Genomic DNA, 21,962 nt, shown 5'->3' with positions numbered 1-21,962 from the left:
ACCCAATCCCCAAATAGAGATGAAAGAAATACAACGGCTTTGTGTTAGCTATATTTTTGGATAAGCTATGGCCTGGATGATCTTCCCTCACGAAGGTGCCTGTTGACACCCGATCAACTGGTAATTCATGGGTTTGTCATGACTTGAAATGCATTTCTTTTGTTAAGCATTGCAGACAGAGGAACTGTTGTTGGGAGCAAAACAGAAGACCAAGAGAAATGTAAGCAATGAAGATTTATTAGTTTGCTTCAAAGAAAATCACTACTGCAACAGCTGCAGTAGATATCGATAATGATTTGTGGAGTAAATGAAGGACAGGGGGTTGCTGCTGGAAGGGGAGCAAGGGTGCCAAGGCCTGGAATCATGACAGGAAGGAGTCACAGGCTAATGAAATGCACCCCTCTGATGCCACTGCATGTCTCTGATGCGCCGAACTGACTGGATCTGAGGAATCTGGGCTCCGAATTCGGTGTTGTCCTTGTACTCCCCCTTTTCAAACAGGTACTGAAAGCCCCTGTAGCCAGGATACTGATAGCCCACCCAGCTGGGACATCAAGGACAGGGTAGAGGAGAGGGAAAACGAATGTTAGCTAGGTAGAGGTCAAGAGATAGTTGCAAAAGACACCTTTTTCCTATTACTCGCAACATCTGCAGGTGGATGGACTCACGTGCCACTCTGGACTCGGACAGAGGAGACCTTCTCCTGGTAGCCGTGTGCGTGAAAGCTGGGGACATCATCATCTATGATTTCTATCTTCTTCCCTGCAAAGCCGGGGTTTTCATAAAGGACAATCTTGTGCTCCTGGCTGTCCTGAGAAAGCGACAAAGCAAGCCATCATGTTAGATGTTAAGAGCTGATCGGATGATGACGAGGGGTGTGAGTTTGTAAGAAAAAAGGTGCTTTCTTACCACTTTAATCGGGCGGAATGCAGCAATGGTGTCACTATGCCTGCTGTTGGTCCAGGAATCCCAGCGAGGATACTCCCCCTTCTCAAACACATACTGCTCCCCCTTACAGCTGGCCTGCTCGTATCCCACCCATCTAAACAGATAAACAAATGATATCACGGATGTGTTATGTGTGGAGCACACATTCATTTGTTTTGTTCTGTCATTTTTCTCTGTGAGTCGGTCACAGAGCCAGAGTCTTGCTTTGTTTTCCATTAGGTTATGAATCACTTTCTGTCTCTGACCGACACTCACGGTCCACACAGCACCAGTATGGAGCCCACTTTCTCCACGCCTGCTTCCTGGAGGTTGTTACAGGGACCAGTCAGCTCATGGCAGCGTCCCTGGAAGTTTTCCTGCTCATAGATAACCAGCTGTGTACAGAGGAAAGAGGAGAAAATAAACGTGTTCCGTCCATACTATAGCAACGGTGCCAGTCCAGTGTCCAGTGGAAAATGAAAAGAGGGCGAAAGTGCTCACTACAAAACTGTAAATTTTAATTTAATTTCCTCTCACCTTAAACCCACTGCCGCCTGGCTGCTGCTGCTTGGATGCAGGGTTCTGGTGGTCTGTGGCCATAGTGATTGGATTGGCAAGGACAAAACTGAAAAGAAACAGGATAAGTTAGATTTAAAAAAATTGATAAATATTGTTGGATATCTATAAGATTTGTTTTTTTATATCTTGGTTTACAATGTTTAAGCAGCTATTCGTTTTTAGAATTTTTCCAAACACATCCAAAGTTTACACAGTTCACAGCCGTCTAAACACAGAAGGGAAGCAATGAGAGCAAAGAGAATTTTTCAATCACACCTAAAACAAAGTGGCAAAAATAAGATATAAAACTTTATAAAATACAGAGTGATGGACATGAACCCCTTACCAGTACCTGTCTGTGCCAGTGTGTTTGTGATGGCACGATGAGCTCAATTTATACAGGGCGCCCACGGGCGGAAACTCTGCCAACAGTACCCACAGTGTCCAAGCCGGCCGGCAGATCGGCCTGCCATAGGCCCAGCAGACTGAAATGAGGGGTCACCGTGCAGCTGCTCCCCCACCCCGGGGTGTCACACTCCCACAAAGTTATTTCATTAGTTGTCAGTTTTGTCCAGCCAGTCATTGTTTGATATCCACATGATTCAGCACCAACAGTGCCAAGAGTCCTACACCTACAATGAGAGGGTGAGTTGGAGAGAAGGATTGTAAAAGATGAGCTTTACTGTGCTGGAGAGATTCACACTGATTTGAATACCAGTGGAAATACTGCTGAATATTTACACAAGTGTAGGTTCATGTATCTCTTTTCTGGAAAACAGTGATATTGTTCAGAGGAAAGGTCAGTCAAAGGTGCAGGAAGCTGCTCTAAATGTTGGCTTTACATGTTCAACCTGTTGACCACATGGGTCGCCTGTATCCCTGTACCAGCGGCAGTTTACTTTCATGTGAAACTACGTAGCAATTAGTATGAGCATTTTATGCAACTTTGTACTTGTCCTCTATGACATTAGTTTTTACATTTATCCGATAGGTGTAATTACCACTTACTTCACAGAAATTTGACATAAATGCATCATGATGAGAATCAAATAGGTTGTTTCCGATCTGTTTGCACTGTGACCCTTTAAATTAAACCATTATCTTGTCGTTGTCATAGATGTCACTGAGTACATGGCAGAACTTATGGATTTTTTTCTTAATTATTACATTAATTATCTTGTGAACCAAATGGAAAGACAAGGCTATATCTATCTATCTATCTATCTATCTATCTATCTATCTATCTATCTATCTATCTATCTATCTATCTATCTCATGTATAATGGAAACCAATAAAGCAATCAAGGGAAAACACGGGGAGAAAAACAAATGAGGAAACCAAGGGATTTAACAAAATGAACAGGAAACTTAAAACATGATAATGGAGAGACACAGAATCATGACATAATGTTAGTAAATTGGACTAAACTTTCTAAATTTAACTCTTTTATTATGTTGGGCTCAATTTGACCCAATTCAGTGTTTGAAGTCTCTAAAAATATGACTAACATTAGAATTACTTTTTATCATTCAAAACAGACACTGACACATATATTGGCCCTGACAAAATACTCATCATTATTCTTGATAATAGTTGTGATAATAGTTTTTCATATCAAATGTTGTCAGACAACAAGAATATGTACTGAGAAACAATATAAAGACACTTAAACATATCTCTTTCCAATTTAAGGCCAGTTAGATTAGATTTTATGGTGATCTGCTTATTTATCCAGAGTTGTGTAATAGTTATTCTTCTGGATTTACAGTATATGTGGTGTGGGGTGGAGGATAGTCAATAATAATAGTAATAGTAGTCAAATATAAAGTACCTGACACATACATTTGGGATTTTTTTTTTAACTGTCACCATTTCAGTTAACTGTTGTCATTTAAGTTTAAATTGCTGGTGTCCAATTGACACCAAGGACAAAAAGTGTTGGAAAAATTGAATGTAATAAGAGGGTTAAAATATATCTGTAAGTCAGTGCTGCCATGGAGAGATTAGACCCGTGATGATCAGGAGTAACCGCTGTCACAGATTATGAGCTCAAACAGTCAGTCTGGAAAATTCTGTCCAGACCCAGACCTGAACGTTGTTAAGGATTTATGCCTTGATCCAGGAATGTCGATACTTCTGATCTATACGTGTGTTTTTTAAAATCTATTTTCACATCGACATATCAATACTGAGTCCGCTGCCACAAGAATTAATAATACTTTTATGACACTGAATCTGTAATCAATTCTAAAAAACTAAAAAGCGAGAGAGAGAGGGAGCACAGGAAAATGAGACAGACGTCTATGATGGAAGCCTTAATTATGCCTTATTATAATTATTTTTTATTTTATTTAATTTTATTTAATTTTATTTAATTTTATTTATTTTTTATTTTTTTGGGGAATGCAACACATTTTATAATTAATACAATACATAATTGAAAGTTCTATATAGCCTAGATAGTAAGAAAGTTAATAAGATAGTTAGTAAGAAAGGTATTTAAAGCTTTGAGGAAAAGACAGGAGGAAGAGATAGAAATAGTAGAGCTGAAAATGTTATGGATAGGATCAGGCATTAATACATTAAAGGGAAAGAAAGCAGGAAATCTCAGGGAAGTAGTAAGGATATAGTGAAAGAGGACATAAAGGTAGTCGAGATAGGGGATAGAGGATAGGGAAAAATAAAGGACAGGGAAAGATAAAGGACAGGGAAAGATAAAGGAAAGGGCAAGACAGAGGATAGGGCGAGGTGAAGGATCACCTGTGATGACCCGTAAAAGCAGGTTTCAGTTGGGGACACACATCGAGGTTTTGCAGGCTTTCCAGACTCGTGAGAAAAATCTGCAAATTCTAGATCTCCTTGGAGGCGGACTGGTTGCGAAATGCAGATGGATTTTCAGGTACTTCAAAACCGCGTCATCAAAAGATGTATCCTGTGATATCACAGCTAACAGCAGCGACTCCGAAGACCCAAATTCTCTCCTCAGGTCTTTCACCATGGCCTTGGTGAGTTTTTTCATGTTGACGTGTTCAATTCTCACAGTTGTGTCCGTGGAGCTGATCTCACTCAGGACTTTGCCTGTTAGCCGATCAATTATTCTGTTGATCATGTCTTTCTTTATCACCCTGTTGTTTTCCTTGTAAGATTTCATTATTATTCTCATGATCAGACACGTCACCAAGTCATCAGTCATGCTCTCAGTTACAGGTGAAGAACTAACTGACTCTGCTGTAGGTTCATCTCTTGACTCTTGAGACATTCGTCCCGGTCTGAAACAAAGTGCATCGCCCATAAAAACTGGTGAAGGCGAAACATTTTTTTCAGGAGACGGGATCCTTCCATTCCCATTTCCTGAGCTCAGATCTCGCGAGTCAGTGTGAATCCTGACAGTGTTGGATATTAAATCAGTATGTTCTGAATCACCTACACCTGAATTGAGTCCTAAATCATGACACGTTTGTACCTGCTCATTGTCAGACATAGAGGAACCTGCCGGGGACAGCACTGTTGTCATAAGATCTTCGATTGCTGTCATTGCACCAGACACTTCCTCAATGTGGGCAGTTGGTTGCATCTGATCCCTCTCCTTCCAGAGAAGCACCTGTTGCATAAACTTTTCAACCGAGTCCTCAGTCATGGCATACATGACTTCAGGAGAAAAGTGCAACTCATCGTCATCACTGTTTCTCCTGAACCTAGAGAGGACACAGTCAAAAACTTTCTTTCCCTCTGGAACACGGGGGATTTGACAGGTGAGACCAACCATCATATGTCTGTAGATTTTATCCGTCAGCTCCTTGGAAAACTCCCTAATTTCCCTGCTGTACGTGTTTTCCTGTGAGCTGCTGACTTCTTTCACAGGTTTGGGTGACTGGTTTAATTTTTCCAGCATACCATCAATGTCGGGTTTAATAGCCTCAAAATCAAGAGACGATACGTTTTTCACCATACTCCTCTGTGACAATGCGAAAGGAGAAGGTATAGATTTTGAAGAAGATGGAACACTACCTGGTAAAAGACATTCGCTTCGGTCTACGTGTTCACAAGCTTCAAGACTGACAATGAAATCAGGGTCTCTTTTCTGACAGCCGGCCGTCAGCTCTGCCATCACTTTCTTAAACTGGCTTCTGACAAAGTTAGAAAACTGCTGTTGTTTTGTGTGCTGGTTGACATCAGCACCGTTTCCTAGCAGAGAAGCCAGTGAGTTGAAGAAGTTTTTCAGTTTATTGACCAGGAGCACCCTATTGAAATGAGGTGTGGGTGATGTGCTCTCACCAGAATCGCAATAACGCAGGTCATCACATATGGCACTCACAATTTGTGACGCTGCTGCTTGAGCTTCCAGAGAGGTGGTAAGTGGGGGCAGATCATCCTCCGTCTCTTCAGCCAAATCTGGTGACTCACTGCAGATTCTGATGAGAATTTCACTCACAGCTTTTTTCAATGATGGGACAGCGACTACAGATTGTACTTCTGAAGAGTCGCATCGCTCTGGTCCCGACAGTATCTGTTGCTTGGGTGAAGCAGCTGACTTCGATGATGATTTTGAGGTTTCCGGCCGCTGACATACTCCACAACACTGTTGTTTGAGTCTGGCTACAACTTTTTTCAGGCATGTGGCAGCGTGAAATACCATTTGATTTAGACGACCAATACTTGACATGGAGCCACTGACATAAACTGCAGGCTCTGGGGATTCAGCAGAGCTGTTGATAGCCAGAGAAAGAGCGGACTTTACCTTCTGGGAAACCTCGCTCTCAACCAGAGCTGTCAGCTCTTTAGCATCCTCACTTCTAAACGGTGAGACGTTAAGGGCGACGGCAAAGCTGGCGGAGAAGGTGTCTCCCATGGTGGTTGCACTAAAGTTCTCCACATCTTCTGGCGCATTGGTCGGAGAATCACTCGTAGCAATGTGCTCCTGCCGAACCGCTGGAAGAATGGTTTTCAGCACTTGGGCAGAAATACTTTGTACTATTTCAGTGAGCATGTCAGCAAGTGCAGCATGTGTTTGTGAGTCACAACTATCTGCAGCTAGCAAGCTCCACTGTGCTGGAGAGATTGATTCAAAATGTGCAATTACTATGGGCAAAACATCCTCTGCCGTAATAATTACAGGACTCGCCATCTGCACTTTGCATATCTCCACTGAAGACATTTCTGTTTGTTTTTTTTTCTTCACCCTGGGGAAAAAACACTAAAGTGTAAAACTTGGGATGCAATTAATAGTTAATAGATGTTCACGTGGCCTGGATAGTAGATACGTCCCTACTGGTCTGGATACTAGATATTTCCTTACGTGGTCTGGATGCTAGATACTTCCTTACGTGGTCTGGATGCTAGATACTTCCTTCAAGCTGTCTGGAAATCAGGAACTAAAACTTAACCAGATCCGTTTGAATATAAAGAAAATACACAATGACGTCATGTGAAAAGATCAAAGCCCCGAGTGGCTTTGATGTTCACGCATGCGCACTCCGCTGGAGCCACAAACATGGAAGTCAGAAGAAGAGTAACTTTACGTCACTGGTAAGGCCACGCCCCTTGTGGGGGGGAAACAAAGGAGAGGTTGCCATAGATACAAACACTATGAGATGCTGCGTTGTGAACTGTTTTGTCAAACAACTTAAAATATAAAATTCTGAGATTTTCTCTGCTCCCCTCAAGATGGAGGGACAAACCTAATGAATGTATGGCTTCAGACCATAAAACGGGTGGACAAAGATGGAAAGTACACTGTGTATGTGTGCGGCAAACACTTAAGCATAACGATGCTAACGTTAGCTAATGTCAATCGTTAGAGTTGTTAGTTATAATATTAAAATTTAAAAGTAGTGAATATTCATGACGAACTGAAATGACAGTAGGTAACTACAGAGCGCAGTTACTTTAACATTCACATTAACTGTGAAGCGTTTTTTTTTTTTTAATGAAAGCGTTAACGATCGCTAAGCTTCATGCTGTATTTATGTCATAATTTATTCATTTAAGATTATGGAATAATTATGAATTGATGACAGATGTCAGACATTACCGGGCGATTCAGTGATGTAAGAGTACATGTCCTGGTATGATACGTCCGGTCACCGAGTGGGTCGTTCACCCATTTCTCGGGTAGGTTACATGGACATAAGGACACAATAGTTTTTCTATACAACGTCGCCGATCGTCGGTCGGCAACGACATGATATATGTGTCTATTAATCCCACTTGCTTACAGCCAGTGGTTTGCTTTCACCTAAATGGAGATGTGGCTTATTGCTACTAATTTGCTACTCTCTTCTATGGCCGACACATTGTTTTGACAAACGTGAGTCTGAACTAAAGCCATCGAGTATATAGAGTCAATGATCTGAACTAATACAGAAAAAAGCAGAGCAATCGGTTAATGAGACAAATCAGCGACGGTCAACAACCAGTTAAGACATGAGAGAATATATTTTATTTCTCTATTTACAGACTTTAATCGTGGATCTATTATCAACATTGAAGCAAAGCAAGGTGTGAAGGTTTGATATGATTTCAAACTTTATTATGTCGCTTTATTAATAACTTTTGTTAAGAATACAAACTAGGCATTTCAAGAGGCATTGCAACGGATCCCATCCACCTGGGCAACACACTGTTTGTACCTCTCCCATCAGAAAAAAGGTACAGAAACATCAAAACAAGGAAAAACAATGAGGGACAGCTTCTTCCCCAGAGCTGTTATGTTCTCATAATGACAATAAAGAATCTTGAATCTTGAATCTCACTGACTGACGCGTGATACTGACACAAGTAAAATGGAGGTTACCTCTCAATAAGGGTTTGAGGAGAACGTTTCTTGAATATTACGTCAGCATCTACTGCATGTGAACTTTAATGTCATGGCAAAAAGTAATCATGTGTGCAGACGGAATCCATTTGGATTGTGTAATACAGACTTATTATCATCAAGCCTACATTTTAACCTATCAAAGGTGCAATAGTTTTTAGTTTTACAGATGCATTTCAATGTTGAAATGATACAGTTCATTTGCTCCTAATCTTTACCTGGTGACTATTCATCATGAGGATCATTAACCATCCAGTGCAAAATGATGACTATGGAGGGGGATGCGGTTCACTCAGTTTTAATAGCAAGCATACATACAGCATGACATCATTTCCATTGCTGTTTAGCAGATATTCACTGAATAAGTCGTGTGCTCCTAATGAGGTTTAGAGTTTGACTAAAATAGGAAAACACAAGCATTAAAAGGCGCACGCATGATGACTTGGAAATAAATGACCAAAACACATCTGCAGTTAGTCTTGAGTAACAATATCTGCCAAATGTAGGCTACGTTATTTCACATAGATGTCAATTTTACCTCTGAGATTTTTTTATTTATTTTATTTTATTGTTTTACATGCATCCAACCCATCTGGAAGAAGACAAAAAGACACTTTGAGACTGTAACACAATCACTAAGAAACAAAACACCAGGATGAATGTGTAATATGGGAGAAATGGGGGGTAGGGACACAGAATCATGACATAATGTTAGTAAATTGGACTAAACTTTCTAAATTTAACTCTTTTATTATGTTGGGCTCAATTTGACCCAATTCAGTGTTTGAAGTCTCTAAAAATATGACTAACATTAGAATTACTTTTTATCATTCAAAACAGACACTGACACATATATTGGCCCTGACAAAATACTCATCATTATTCTTGATAATAGTTGTGATAATAGTTTTTCATATCAAATGTTACAGACAACAAGAATATGTACTGAGAAACAATATAAAGACACTTAAACATATCTCTTTCCAATTTAAGGCCAGTTAGATTAGATTTTATGGTGATCTGCTTATTTCTCCAGAGTTGTGTAATAGTTATTCTTCTGGATGTACAGTATATGTGGTGTGGGGTGGGGGATAGTCAATAATAGTAGTAATAGTAGTCAAATATAAAGTACCTGACACATACATTTGGGATTTTTTAAAACTCATTTCAGTTAACTGTTGTCATTTAAGTTTAAATTGCTGGTGTCCAATTGACACCAAGGACAAAAAGTGTTGGAAAAATTGAATGTAATAAGAGGGTTAAAATATATCTGTAAGTCAGTGCTGCCATGGAGAGATTAGACCCGTGATGATCAGGAGTAACCGCTGTCACAGATTATGAGCTCAAACAGTCAGTCTGGAAAATTCTGTCCAGACCCAGACCTGAACGTTGTTAAGGATTTATGCCTTGATCCAGGAATGTCGATACTTCTGATCTATACGTGTGTTTTTTAAAAACTATTTTCACATCGACATATCAATACTGAGTCCGCTGCCATGAGAAATATTAATACTTTTATGACACTGAATATGTAATCAATTCTAAAAAAGTAAAAAGAGAGAGAGAGAGGGAGCACAGGGAAATGAGACAGACGTCTATGATGGAAGCCTTAATTATGCTTTATAATTATTTTAATTTAATTTAATTTAATTTAATTTTATTTTATTTATTTTTTTATTTTTTTGGGGAATGCAACACATTTTATAATTAATACAATACATAATTGAAAGTTCTATGTAAAATAGCCTAGATAGTAAGAAAGTTAATAAGATAGTAAGAAAGGTATTTAAAGCTTTGAGGAAAAGACAGGAGGAAGAGATAGAAGTAGTAGAGCATTAATACGTTAAAGGGAAAGAAAGCAGGAAATCTCAGGGAGGTTTGTGGATATAGTGAAAGAGGACATAAAGGTAGTGGAGATAGGGGATAAAGGAAAGGGAAAAATAAAGGACAGGGAAAGACAGAGGATAGGGCAAGATAAAGGACAGGGAAAGATAAAGGACAGGGAAAGATAAAGGAAAGGGCAAGACAGAGGATAGGGCGAGGTGAAGGATCACCTGTGATGACCCGTAAAAGCAGGTTTCAGTTGGGGACACACATCGAGGTTTTGCAGGCTTTCCAGACTCGTGAGAAAAATCTGCAAATTCTAGATCTCCTTGGAGGCGGACTGGTTGCGAAATGCAGATGGATTTTCAGGTACTTCAAAACCGCGTCATCAAAAGATGTATCCTGTGATATCACAGCTAACAGCAGCGACTCCGAAGACCCAAATTCTCTCCTCAGGTCTTTCACCATGGCCTTGGTGAGTTTTTTCATGTTGACGTGTTCAATTCTCACAGTTGTATCAGTGGAGCTGATCTCACTCAGGACTTTGCCTGTTAACCGGTCAATTATTCTGTTGATCATGTCTTTCTTTATCACCCTGTTGTTTTCCTTGTAGGATTTCATTATTATTCTCATGATCAGACACGTCACCAAGTCATCAGTCATGCTCTCAGTTACAGGTGAAGAACTAACTGGCTCTGCTGTAGGTTCATCTCTTGACTCTTGAGACATTCGTCCCGGTCTGAAACAAAGTGCATCGCCCATAAAAACTGGCGAAGGCGAAACCTTTTTTTCAGGAGACGGGATCCTTCCATTCCCATTTCCTGAGCTCAGATCTCGCGAGTCAGCGTGAATCCTTACAGTGTTGGATATTAAATCAGTATGTTCTGAATCACCTACACCTGAATTGAGTCCTAAATCATGACACGTTTGCACCTGCTCATTGTCAGACATAGAGGAACCTGCCGGGGACAGCACTGTTGTCATAAGATTTTCGATTGCTGTCATTGCACCAGACACTTCCTCAATGTGGGCAGTTGGTTGCATCAGATCTCTCTCCTTCCAGAGAAGCACCTGTTGCATAAACTTTTCAACCGAGTCCTCAGTCATGGCATACATGACTTCAGGAGAAAAGTGCAACTCATCGTCATCACTGTTTCTCCTGAACCTGGAGAGGACACAGTCAAAAACTTTCTTTCCCGCTGGAACATGGGGGATTTGACAGGTGAGACCAACCATCATATGTCTGTAGATTTTATCTGTCAGCTCTTTGGAAAACTCCCTAATTTCCCTGCTGTACGTGTTTTCCTGTGAGCTGCTGACTTCTTTCACAGGTTTGGGTGACTGGTTTAATTTTTCCAGCATACCATCAATGTCGGGTTTAATAGCCTCAAAATCAAGAGACGATACATTTTTCACCATACTCCTCTGCGACAATGCGGAAGGAGAAGGTATAGATTTTGAAGAAGATGGAACACTACCTGGTAAAAGACATTCGCTTCGGTCTACGTGTTCACAAGCTTCAAGACTGACAATGAAATCAGGGTCTCTTTTCTGACAGCCGGCCGTCAGCTCTGCCATCACTTTCTTAAACTGGCTTCTGACAAAGTTAGAAAACTGCTGTTGTTTTGTGTGCTGGTTGACATCAGCACCGTTTCCTAGCAGAGAAGCCAGTGAGTTGAAGAAGTTTTTCAGTTTATTGACCAGGAGCACCCTATTGAAATGAGGTGTGGGTGATGTGCTCTCACCAGAATCGCAATAACGCAGGTCATCACATATGGCACTCACTATTTGTGACGCTGCTGCTTGAGCTTCCAGAGAGGTGGTAAGTGGGGGCAGATCATCCTCCGTCTCTTCAGCCAAATCTGGTGACTCACTGCAGATTCTGATGAGAATTTCACTCACAGCTTTTTTCAATGATGGGACAGCGACTACAGATTGTAGTTCTGAAGAGCTGCATCGCTCTGGTCTTGATAGTATCTGTTGCTTGGGTGAAGCAGCTGACTTCGATGATGACTTTGAGGTTTCCGGCCGCTGACATACTCCACAACACTGTTGTTTGAGTCTGGCTACAACTTTTTTCAGGCATGTGGCAGCGTGAGATACCATTTGATTTAGACGACCAATACTTGACATGGAGCCACTGACATAAACTGCAGGCTCTGGGGATTCAGCAGAGCTGTTGATAGCCAGAGAAAGAGCGGACTTTACCTTCTGGGAAACCTCGCTCTCAACCAGAGCTGTCAGCTCTTTAGCATCCTCACTTCTAAACTGTGGGACGTTAAGGGCGACGGCAAAGCTGGCGGAGAAGGTGTCTCCCATGGTGGTTGCACTAAAGTTCTCCACATCTTCTGGCGCATTGGTCGGAGAATCACTCGTAGCAATGTGCTCCTGCCGAACCGCTGGAAGAATGGTTTTCAGCACTTGGGCAGAAATACTTTGTACTATTTCAGTGAGCATGTCAGCAAGTGCAGCATGTGTTTGTGAGTCACAAATATCTGCAGCTAGCAAGCTCCACTGTGCTGGAGAGATTGATTCAAAATGCGCAATTACTATGGGCAAAACATCCTCTGCCGTAATAATTACAGGACTCGCCATCTGCACTTTGCATATCTCCACTGAAGACATTTCTGTTTGTTTTTTTTCTTCACCCTGGGGAAAAAACACTAAAGTGTAAAACTTGGGATGCAATTAATAGTTAATAGATGTTCACGTGGCCTGGATGGTAGATACGTCCCTACTGGTCTGGATACTAGATATTTCCTTACGTGGTCTGGATGCTAGATACTTCCTTACGTGGTCTGGATGCTAGATACTTCCTTCAAGCTGTCTGGAAATCAGGAACTAAAACTTAACCAGATCCGTTTGAATATAAAGAAAATACACAATGACGTCATGTGAAAAGATCAAAGCCCCGAGTGGCTTTGATGTTCACGCATGCGCACTCCGCTGGAGCCACAAACATGGAAGTCAGAAGAAGAGTAACTTTACGTCACTGGTAAGGCCACGCCCCCTTGTGGGGGGAAAACAAAGGAGAGGTTGCCATAGCAACACAGATGTGCGTTGTAAATGTTTTTCAAACAACTTAAAATATAAATTCGATCCTTTCCGAGTAATGGACAAGTAATGTTTGCTTAACGTCAACGGTGGACAGCATGGAAATGATGTATTTGGCAACTTGCTAACATAACGGTAGTTAATGTCAATGGAGTTGTTGTTATAATTTAAAATTTAAATTTATTCATGAGACTGAAATGACTAGGTAATAGGCAGTACTTTAACATTCACTAACTGTGAAGGTATTTTTTTTTTTAAGAAAAACGATCCGAGCTTATGCTGTATTATGTCAAATTATCTTAATGATTAGTAAAAAATTAGAATATACATTATTCGGGATTCATGATTAAGGTATATCAACATGAACAACAGTGCTTACGTTATATATTTCGGTATTAATAATGTAAATAAGTTTTTTATACAAACGTGCATTTGGCAAACATAATTTCTATTAATCCCACTTGCTTACAGCCGTGGTTTGCTTTCACTAAATGAATTGCTATTGAACAATTTGTGCCTGTTCTTGCCGACTGTTATGTTCACTAATGAAATAAGAAGTCTAATATCAACTAACGCAAAACGAAATGTAATCAATTGCGTTCAACAAGGTTTAGAAACATTAAATTATTTTTTCACATTTACTGACTTTAACTGATTATGCAAAAATTTGAAGAACAAGTTGGTTGATTAAACTTTATAACGTTTATTAAAATTTGTTAATTCAACAGATAAAGCTGCAACAGATTTAGTCACTGGAAACATATTTTACTTCATTGCAAAAAAGTTACGGAACATACAAGGAAAAATGAGGGACATTACCCCAAGCTTTAATTTATATGAGAAATTGTTGAATCATTAATGACGGCTGATACGATAAGTAAATTCATGTGAGACATTATCTAGAAAGTTCTTGAATTTACAGGTAATAACTGAAAAGTTTAAATGTTAAAAGACATTGTTAGACTTAAATGATTGAAACGCATATCTAGTCTAAATTTACCTTCAAATGAAGTTTTATTTTACAATAGTTTCAATTTATCTGAATTTTTTATTTATTTATTTTTTACAATCATGAACATCATGACAGAGATCATTTGATGTCAATACTAGACTAAATCACAGGTAGTTAATTAGAAATGGTATACGTGAAAATCAATTTATAGTGATAACAAGATAGGTCAAACTATAATTGACTTTATATGTTGACATTTGAACCAATGAGTACAAGCTTAAAGTTGCACATAATAAACTTTTATATCAAATCATTCTGAAAATATTACCGACAATCAATCATTATCTAGTATTATGAATAATTTTCACATCAATTTAATCAATTGAATTGTATGGAACAATCACCACGAGAATCATACCACTTAGGCATAGTAATTTTAAATAGTAATTTCCAATTGGTTAATTTTATTTTTGGATTCACAATCAGAGGAATGTAAAATGTAAATTAAAATAACTTTTAAATACATGAATTGATTTTTTATACTAAACACTTCGAACGTATATATTTTAATTTGGACAAACAAAGAAAATTGTTGAAAAATTTTATAAAGTTTAAATATTTTTAATTCAAGCAGTAGAAAATTTAGAAATTTAAAGACCTTACAATTATGGCTCATAAATAGTTGGAATTTTCATATGATATCAGTTGTATATAATAGTTATTCTTTGGATGTAATTTGTGTTGGGTGAGATATTAAAATTAATATATTTACAAATAAATACGTGATCGATTGATTTTAATTTTACATTTTTATACATTGATTAATTTAAAAGTTCAAGTGAAGAAGGAAAAAGTGATGGAAAATTGAAGAATAAGAGGTTAATTATTTATTATGTCATTTTAGATTTAACTTATTAGTATTAATTTACGATTATCTTTACTTTTGGAAATTGTCCACAATAAATTAAGTTTTAAATTTATGCCAGGATATAAATTATAATAGTGTAATAAGATTTAACTTTAGAAATAAGGAAAGTGCACAGAAGTAAAACTTTATGACTGAATCGTAATCATTTAAAATTAAAACAGAAAATGGGCAAGGGAAATGAAGATTATGAACAGTATCTTAATATAATTATTATATTATTAATTTTATTGAAGTTTAATTAATTAATTTTTTTATTTTTAAAGGGAAGAACAGAAAGATGAAATGATTGTGAAGTAAAGATCTAGATAGAAATTAATAGATATTTAAAAGGTTTAAGTTTAAAGAGAGAATTGAAATTAGACCTGAATTTGGATGTAGATTAATAATAAATGAAAGAAAGCTGAAATCTCAGGGAATAAAGGATATAGTGAAAGAGGATAAAGTATCAGAAAGGGATAGGAAGGGAAACAATAAGGACAGGAAAGTAAGATCAGGGAAAATAAAGGAAAGGCATAAGAGGAGGTGGAAGGATCCGTGGTGCCCGTAAAGGCGGTTTCAGTTGGGGACGGGTTGCGGTTTCGACTTGCCGTGAGAAAAATGCAAATTTATTCTTGGGAGGCTGGTTGAAATGCAGTGTTTTGAGTACTTCAAAACCCGTCATGAAAGGTACGTGGAATCACGCTACCGGTCCGAAGACCAAATTCTGCCTCGTCTTTCACGGCCTTGGTGAGTTTTTTCGTTGCGTGTATTCTCAATTGTCTGGGCATTTAACCGGAATCACCTTACGGAATTATGGATCTAATTCTTTCTTACCGTTTTCTGTGTGTATTCATTAATTTATATCACACGTACAATCACTCAGCCTAGATTAACTGGTCTAAATCTGACTTGATCTTTCCGTCATTAGTCGATCAAGAACGCGGAAAACCTTTTTCAAGAACTTTTTTCCATTACCGACTCATTCCTCTGAGTCAGTTGGTGACTTCAGTGTTGAAAAGTGTTGAATACACATAATGAGTCCTAATCATGAACTGACTCAGTAATCAGAACTGCCGATCTGTTCCTAAGTTGATCGGATCATACTTTTTTCCTCAGAAATGGGCATTGTCATGAACCCCATGTCGATATTTCCTGTTTGAAAACTTTCTAATTTCCCGCTACTGACTTCTGAAGTGAATCGTTCAATGTTGCACCTTTTAGTCCCAGCAAAAACTTTCTTTCCCTCTGGAACAATGGGATTGATCAGGTGAGACAACTCATTCTGATATTGAGGTTTAATCTTGAAGTCGGAAATTCCTGGATGCTGTTCGTCTATTTGTGACAGCTTATTCTCAAATTCAGGTCGGTTTTTACTCCAAACAACTCAGCGTTTTCACTTTCTCTCAAATGCTAGGAAATGTTAAATTGTTGTAGAAGTGGATGGAAAGACATTCTATGGGATCCGTTTAAAGCTTTTCAGTCTAGCAAGGCCCTCTATGAATGAATGTTGGCATGTCTCTTCAAACTGCCTAAACGGTTACAGTTTTTACTGGTTGACAATTCAGCCTTTGTTGAGGAGCAGTGTAAACGTTTTCATACTGACCTAAGTAAATGTGTTTGGTGTGCCATAATTAATGAGAGTTTTGATGGACAAATTGACTCAGTTTGAGTGAATGCGATGTATGGGCATTCTTCTCGTTGAAGCAGCTGACTTCGATGATGATTTTGAGGTTTCTGGCCGCTGACATACTCCACAACACTGTTGTTTGAGTCTGGCTACAACTTTTTTCAGGCATGTGGCAGCGTGAAATACCATTTGATTTAGACGACCAATACTTGACATAGAGCCACTGACATAAACTGCAGGCTCTGGGGATTCAGCAGAGCTGTTGATAGCCAGAGAAAGAGCGGACTTTACCTTCTGGGAAACCTCGCTCTCAACCAGAGCTGTCAGCTCTTTAGCATCCTCACTTCTAAACTGTGGGACGTTAAGGGCGACGGCAAAGCTGGCGGAGAAGGTGTCTCCCATGGTGGTTGCACTAAAGTTCTCCACATCTTCTGGCGCATTGGTCGGAGAATCACTCGTAGCAATGTGCTCCTGCCGAACCGCTGGAAGAATGGTTTTCAGCACTTGGGCAGAAATACTTTGTACTATTTCAGTGAGCATGTCAGCCAGTGCAGCATGTGTTTGTGAGTCACAACTATCTGCAGCTAGCAAGCTCCACTGTGCTGGAGAGATTGATTCAAAATGCGCAATTACTATGGGCAAAACATCCTCTGCCGTAATAATTACAGGACTCGCCATCTGCACTTTGCATATCTCCACTGAAGACATTTCTGTTGGTTTGTTTTTTCTTCACCCTGGGGAAAAAACACTAAAGTGTAAAACTTGGGATGCAATTAATAGTTAATAGATGTTCACGTGGCCTGGATGGTAGATACGTCCCTACTGGTCTGGATACTAGATATTTCCTTACGTGGTCTGGATGCTAGATACTTCCTTACGTGGTCTGGATGCTAGATACTTCCTTCAAGCTGTCTGGAAATCAGGAACTAAAACTTAACCAGATCCGTTTGAATATAAAGAAAATACACAATGACGTCATGTGAAAAGATCAAAGCCCCGAGTGGCTTTGATGTTCACGCATGCGCACTCCGCTGGAGCCACAAACATGGAAGTCAGAGGAAGAGTAACTTTACGTCACTGGTAAGGCCACGCCCCCTTGTGGGGGGAAAACAAAGGAGAGGTTGCCATAGATACAAACACTATGAGATGCTGCGTTGTGAATTGTTTTGTCAAACAACTTAAAATATAAAATTCTGAGATTTTCTCTGCTCCCCTCAAGATGGAGGGACAAACCTAATGAATGTATGGCTTCAGACCATAAAACGGGTGGACAAAGATGGAAAGTACACTGTGTATGTGTGCGGCAAACACTTAAGCATAACGATGCTAACGTTAGCTAATGTCAATCGTTAGAGTTGTTAGTTATAATATTAAAATTTAAAAGTAGTGAATATTCATGACGAACTGAAATGACAGTAGGTAACTACAGAGCGCAGTTACTTTAACATTCACATTAACTGTGAAGCGTTTTTTTTTTTTAATGAAAGCGTTAACGATCGCTAAGCTTCATGCTGTATTTATGTCATAATTTATTCATTTAAGATTATGGAATAATTATGAATTGATGACAGATGTCACACATTACTGGGCGATTCAGTGATGTAAGAGTAAATGTCCTGATATGATACGTCCGGTCACCGAGTGGGTCGTTCACCCATTTCTCGGGTAGGTTACATGGACATAAGGACACAATAGTTTTTCTATACAACGTCGCCGATCGTCGGTCGGCAACGACATTATATATGTGTCTATTAATCCCACTTGCTTACAGCCAGTGGTTTGCTTTCACCTAAATGGAGATGTGGCTTATTGCTACTAATTTGCTACTCTCTTCTATGGCCGACACATTGTTTTGACGTGAGTCTGAACTAAAGCCATCGAGTATATAGAGTCAATGATCTGAACTAATACAGAAAAAAGCAGAGCAATCGGTTAATGAGACAAATCAGCGACGGTCAACAACCAGTTAAGACATGAGAGAATATATTTTATTTCTCTATTTACAGACTTTAATCGTGGATCTATTATCAACATTGAAGCAAAGCAAGGTGTGAAGGTTTGATAAGATTTCAAACTTTATTGTGCCGTTTTCCCTCTTAGGCGGCAAATTTCTTTTACATTTAGTAATAACTTTTGTTAAGAATACAAACTAGGCATTGCAAGAGGCATTGCTACGGATCCCATCCACCTGGGCAACACAACATCAAAACAAGGACAAACAATAAGGGACAGCTTCTTCCCCAGAGCTGTTAAAGTAATTACTCCCCTCATAGTGAAACACACACCCCCTACAGAACACCCCCCGCCAGCGACATACACTAACACACATTCTCTCTCACACACACACATCCCTGCTGATAATCAAACAGACCATCAGTCCTCAGGACAATCACGCACTCTCAACATTTCATAGACTAAGCTAAGCTGCACTGTTACAATGTTTACATTAGCTTATATTTTGTTATTTTTTTACTTAAGGGTGTTTCTATTCCATAAATGTTATTTAATTGTCCACATACTTATAGGTGCCTTTAAGCCGGGGTCTCTGGAAAATTTCGTTATGTTCTCATAATGACAATAAAGAATCTTGAATCTTGAATCTGACTGACTGACGCGTGATACTGACACAAGTAAAATGGAGGTTACCTCTCAATAAGGGTTTGAGGAGAACGTTTCTTGAATATTACGTCAGCATCTACTGCATGTGAACTTTAATGTCATGGCAAAAAGTGATCATGTGTGCAGATGGAATCCATTTGAATTGTGTAATACAGACTTATTATCATCAAGCCTACATTTTAACCTATCAAAGCTGCAATAGTTTTTAGTTTTACAGATGCATTTCAATGTTGAAATGATACAGTTCATTTGCTCCTAATCTTTACCTGGTGACTATTCATCATGAGGATCATTAACCATCCAATGCAAAATGATGAGTATGGAGGGGGATGCGGTTCACTCTGTTTTAATAGCAAGCATACATACAGCATGACATCATTTCCATTGCTGTTGAGCAGATGCGTATCCGCATATTCACTGAATAAGTCGTGTGCTCCTAATGAGGTTTAGAGTTTGACTAAAATAGGAAAACACAAGCATTAAAAGGCGCACGCATGATGACTTGGAAATAAATGACCAAAACACATCTGCAGTTAATCTTGAGGAACAATATCTGCCAAATGTAGGCTACGTTATTTCCACATAGATGTCAATTTTACCTCTCAGAGATTGTTTTTTTTTTTTAAGAAAAAAAAAAAAAATCCAAATCTCTCGTATCTCAGTTAAAGAAGCCATTTCAGCTTCGACTTACAAGTATAACATCACCAACAAACTCAAGGTCAAACAAGTTTTATTGGCCACTGAAACATACATGGCACTCCGCATTGGGCACAAGCAGCGTTTGCCATGGTTAGGTTAAGGCAGAGGGCAGGCACTGTCGGCAGCGTGGGGGGAGGCTGTGGGAGAGGTTGGGAGGGAGGAGAGGATCCTGCTCAGCTGGCTCCAGCCGTCGCAGGAGGGGCAGGAGGTGCTGGGGCAGGGTCGGGTTCAGGGCCGGGGCCTGGAGCAGGATCCGGGTCGGAGACAGTGAAACAGCCCCTCTTGTGCCACTGCATGTCCCGCACACGTCGGACAGACTGGATCTGGGGTGCGGGGGCCTCCCAGTCGTTCCAGTGCTTGAAATCCCCACGCTCAAAGATGAACTGGCGACCCCTGTAGCCTGGGTACATGTATCCAACCCATCTGGAAGAAGACAAAAAAGACACTTTGAGACTGTAACAGAATCACTAAGAAACAAAACACCAGGATGAATGTGTAACATGGGAGAAATGGGGGTGGTAGGGAGCGGTAGGGAGGATCTTACGTTCCATTAAGAGTCTGGACACTTGCTACGCGATCCTGAAAGCCATGGCCCCACAAACTGGGCACGTCATCATCAACGATCTCCATCTTCCTGCCTGCAAACCCAGGGTTCTCATACAGGTGTATTTTATGTTCAGCACTGTCCTACAATGGAGAAACAAACACAAGGATACTTCACAATTTTCCAAATCTTAAGTAGATGCTGACAAAGTAAAACAATCATTAATTGTGTTTTTGAAGGTTAATGTAATTAAGCACTTTTGTTTCTGCTGTTAAAGATTTGCACTGAGACGAGTCACCCACCACTTTGAGAGGCCTTAGAGACAAGAGGGAGTAGCTGTTCTGACTGTTCGTCCAGGTGTCCCAGCGTGGATACTCGCCCTTCTCTAGAACGAACTGCTCTCCTGTTAACCCCTGACGATCATAACCCACCCAGCTGAGAAAGAACAGGAGGAAATATGTGTTGTAGTTGTCTTGCAAAACTTTTCTCCGACTGTGCCATGTCAAAGGACGTGAAGAGAGACTGGATCTGGCGTTGACTTACGGTCCTGACTCGACGATCATGGAGCCAACCTTTGGCAGTCCCTTCTCTGTCACATCTTTACACTCTGCAGAAAACTCCGCCTTGCAGCCCTGGAAGTTTTCGAACTCAAACAGCACCACCTGAATCACAAAGAGAGAGAAGCAACACTGTTCCACTACCCACTGCCGCTGGTAGTTGGAGTTAGGGTGGGGGAGGGTGGTACTCAAAAAAGTTTCCAGAAAAATAGTGTAATGATTTAAAAAAAAAAAAACGGTCAGATCTTTGACTAAATAGTTGGAACGCGTGCCCTTCCCCGATCGACCCCGGCTTTCATCTCTTTACAGAAGGCTGTTGAAATACCTTGTATGTGACTCCAGCTCCACCCTGGCTCTTCCCAGCAGCCAGCTGCTCCGGGGCACTTTGCTGCTCTGACATCCTCTTGGTCCACTATGCCTCCACTTTTTTGATAGCAGCACACATGCACAGACAAAGCACTATCCATCATGCATGTACACAGGCAGAATGTCACAGCTTTAATTTACAACTCACCCCCGACCAGGAGGAGTGTATATATTCTGACCTAAAGCAGGTAACATCCGATTAACATTATACAAACTTATTTTTTAGTTTACACTCATACGTCCTTCATCAGGCTCTATGTTCTAACGTGCTCCAAACCTGAGCTGTCGCTGATGTGTCTGGAATTAATAAACCGCTGTTAGTGATCCCTATGTATCCCAGAATGAGGCTTTTACCTGGGTATGCCTGCTAGGAAGTGGTACTGTCCCTCTTTGTCGGTGCCACTTGGTGGGGTTGAGCCATTAGAGGGCAGGGACAGGGGGGTATTTATGGTTTATTTCTGGCCACAACAGCAGAAAAGGGGGAGCTGTTGATGCAGCAAGTCTGTCGCTCAC

The 21,962-nt window shown here is 40.0% G+C and overlaps 2 protein-coding genes across 4 annotated transcripts; both read right to left on the bottom strand.

Annotated features, from left to right (window-relative positions):
* Window positions 1–307: 307 nt before the first annotated feature.
* Window positions 308–2,399, bottom strand: crybb2 (crystallin, beta B2). Of its 3 annotated transcripts, XM_047592359.1 has the most exons (7): window positions 1,832–2,399; window positions 1,642–1,711; window positions 1,465–1,552; window positions 1,204–1,322; window positions 910–1,042; window positions 669–811; window positions 308–544 (listed from the first exon to the last, which is right to left on the bottom strand). In XM_047592359.1, the coding sequence occupies exons 3-7, from the start codon at window positions 1,525–1,527 to the stop codon at window positions 385–387; spliced, it is 618 nt and encodes a 205-aa protein (XP_047448315.1). In that variant the 5' UTR covers window positions 1,528–1,552; window positions 1,642–1,711; window positions 1,832–2,399; the 3' UTR covers window positions 308–384. The 3 variants fall into 3 exon arrangements, with proteins under 3 accessions (XP_047448315.1, XP_047448316.1, XP_047448317.1); XM_047592360.1 differs by lacking the exon at window positions 1,642–1,711 and having other exon boundaries at window positions 1,838–2,399; XM_047592361.1 differs by having other exon boundaries at window positions 1,465–2,399.
* A 17,512-nt stretch (window positions 2,400–19,911) lies between these two features.
* LOC125011998 (beta-crystallin B3-like) lies at window positions 19,912–21,868 on the bottom strand. The gene is made up of 6 exons (XM_047591587.1): window positions 21,804–21,868; window positions 21,409–21,506; window positions 21,070–21,188; window positions 20,829–20,961; window positions 20,527–20,669; window positions 19,912–20,405 (listed from the first exon to the last, which is right to left on the bottom strand). The coding sequence occupies exons 2-6, from the start codon at window positions 21,481–21,483 to the stop codon at window positions 20,156–20,158; spliced, it is 720 nt and encodes a 239-aa protein (XP_047447543.1). The 5' UTR covers window positions 21,484–21,506; window positions 21,804–21,868; the 3' UTR covers window positions 19,912–20,155.
* Window positions 21,869–21,962: the final 94 nt, after the last annotated feature.

Source organism: Mugil cephalus, chromosome 8 (genome assembly GCF_022458985.1).
Source record: "Mugil cephalus isolate CIBA_MC_2020 chromosome 8, CIBA_Mcephalus_1.1, whole genome shotgun sequence".
NCBI classification, from domain to species: domain Eukaryota; kingdom Metazoa; phylum Chordata; class Actinopteri; order Mugiliformes; family Mugilidae; genus Mugil; species Mugil cephalus.
The sequence above is the reverse complement of the archived record's forward strand: the minus strand, read 5'-3'. Positions and strand labels throughout refer to the sequence as shown.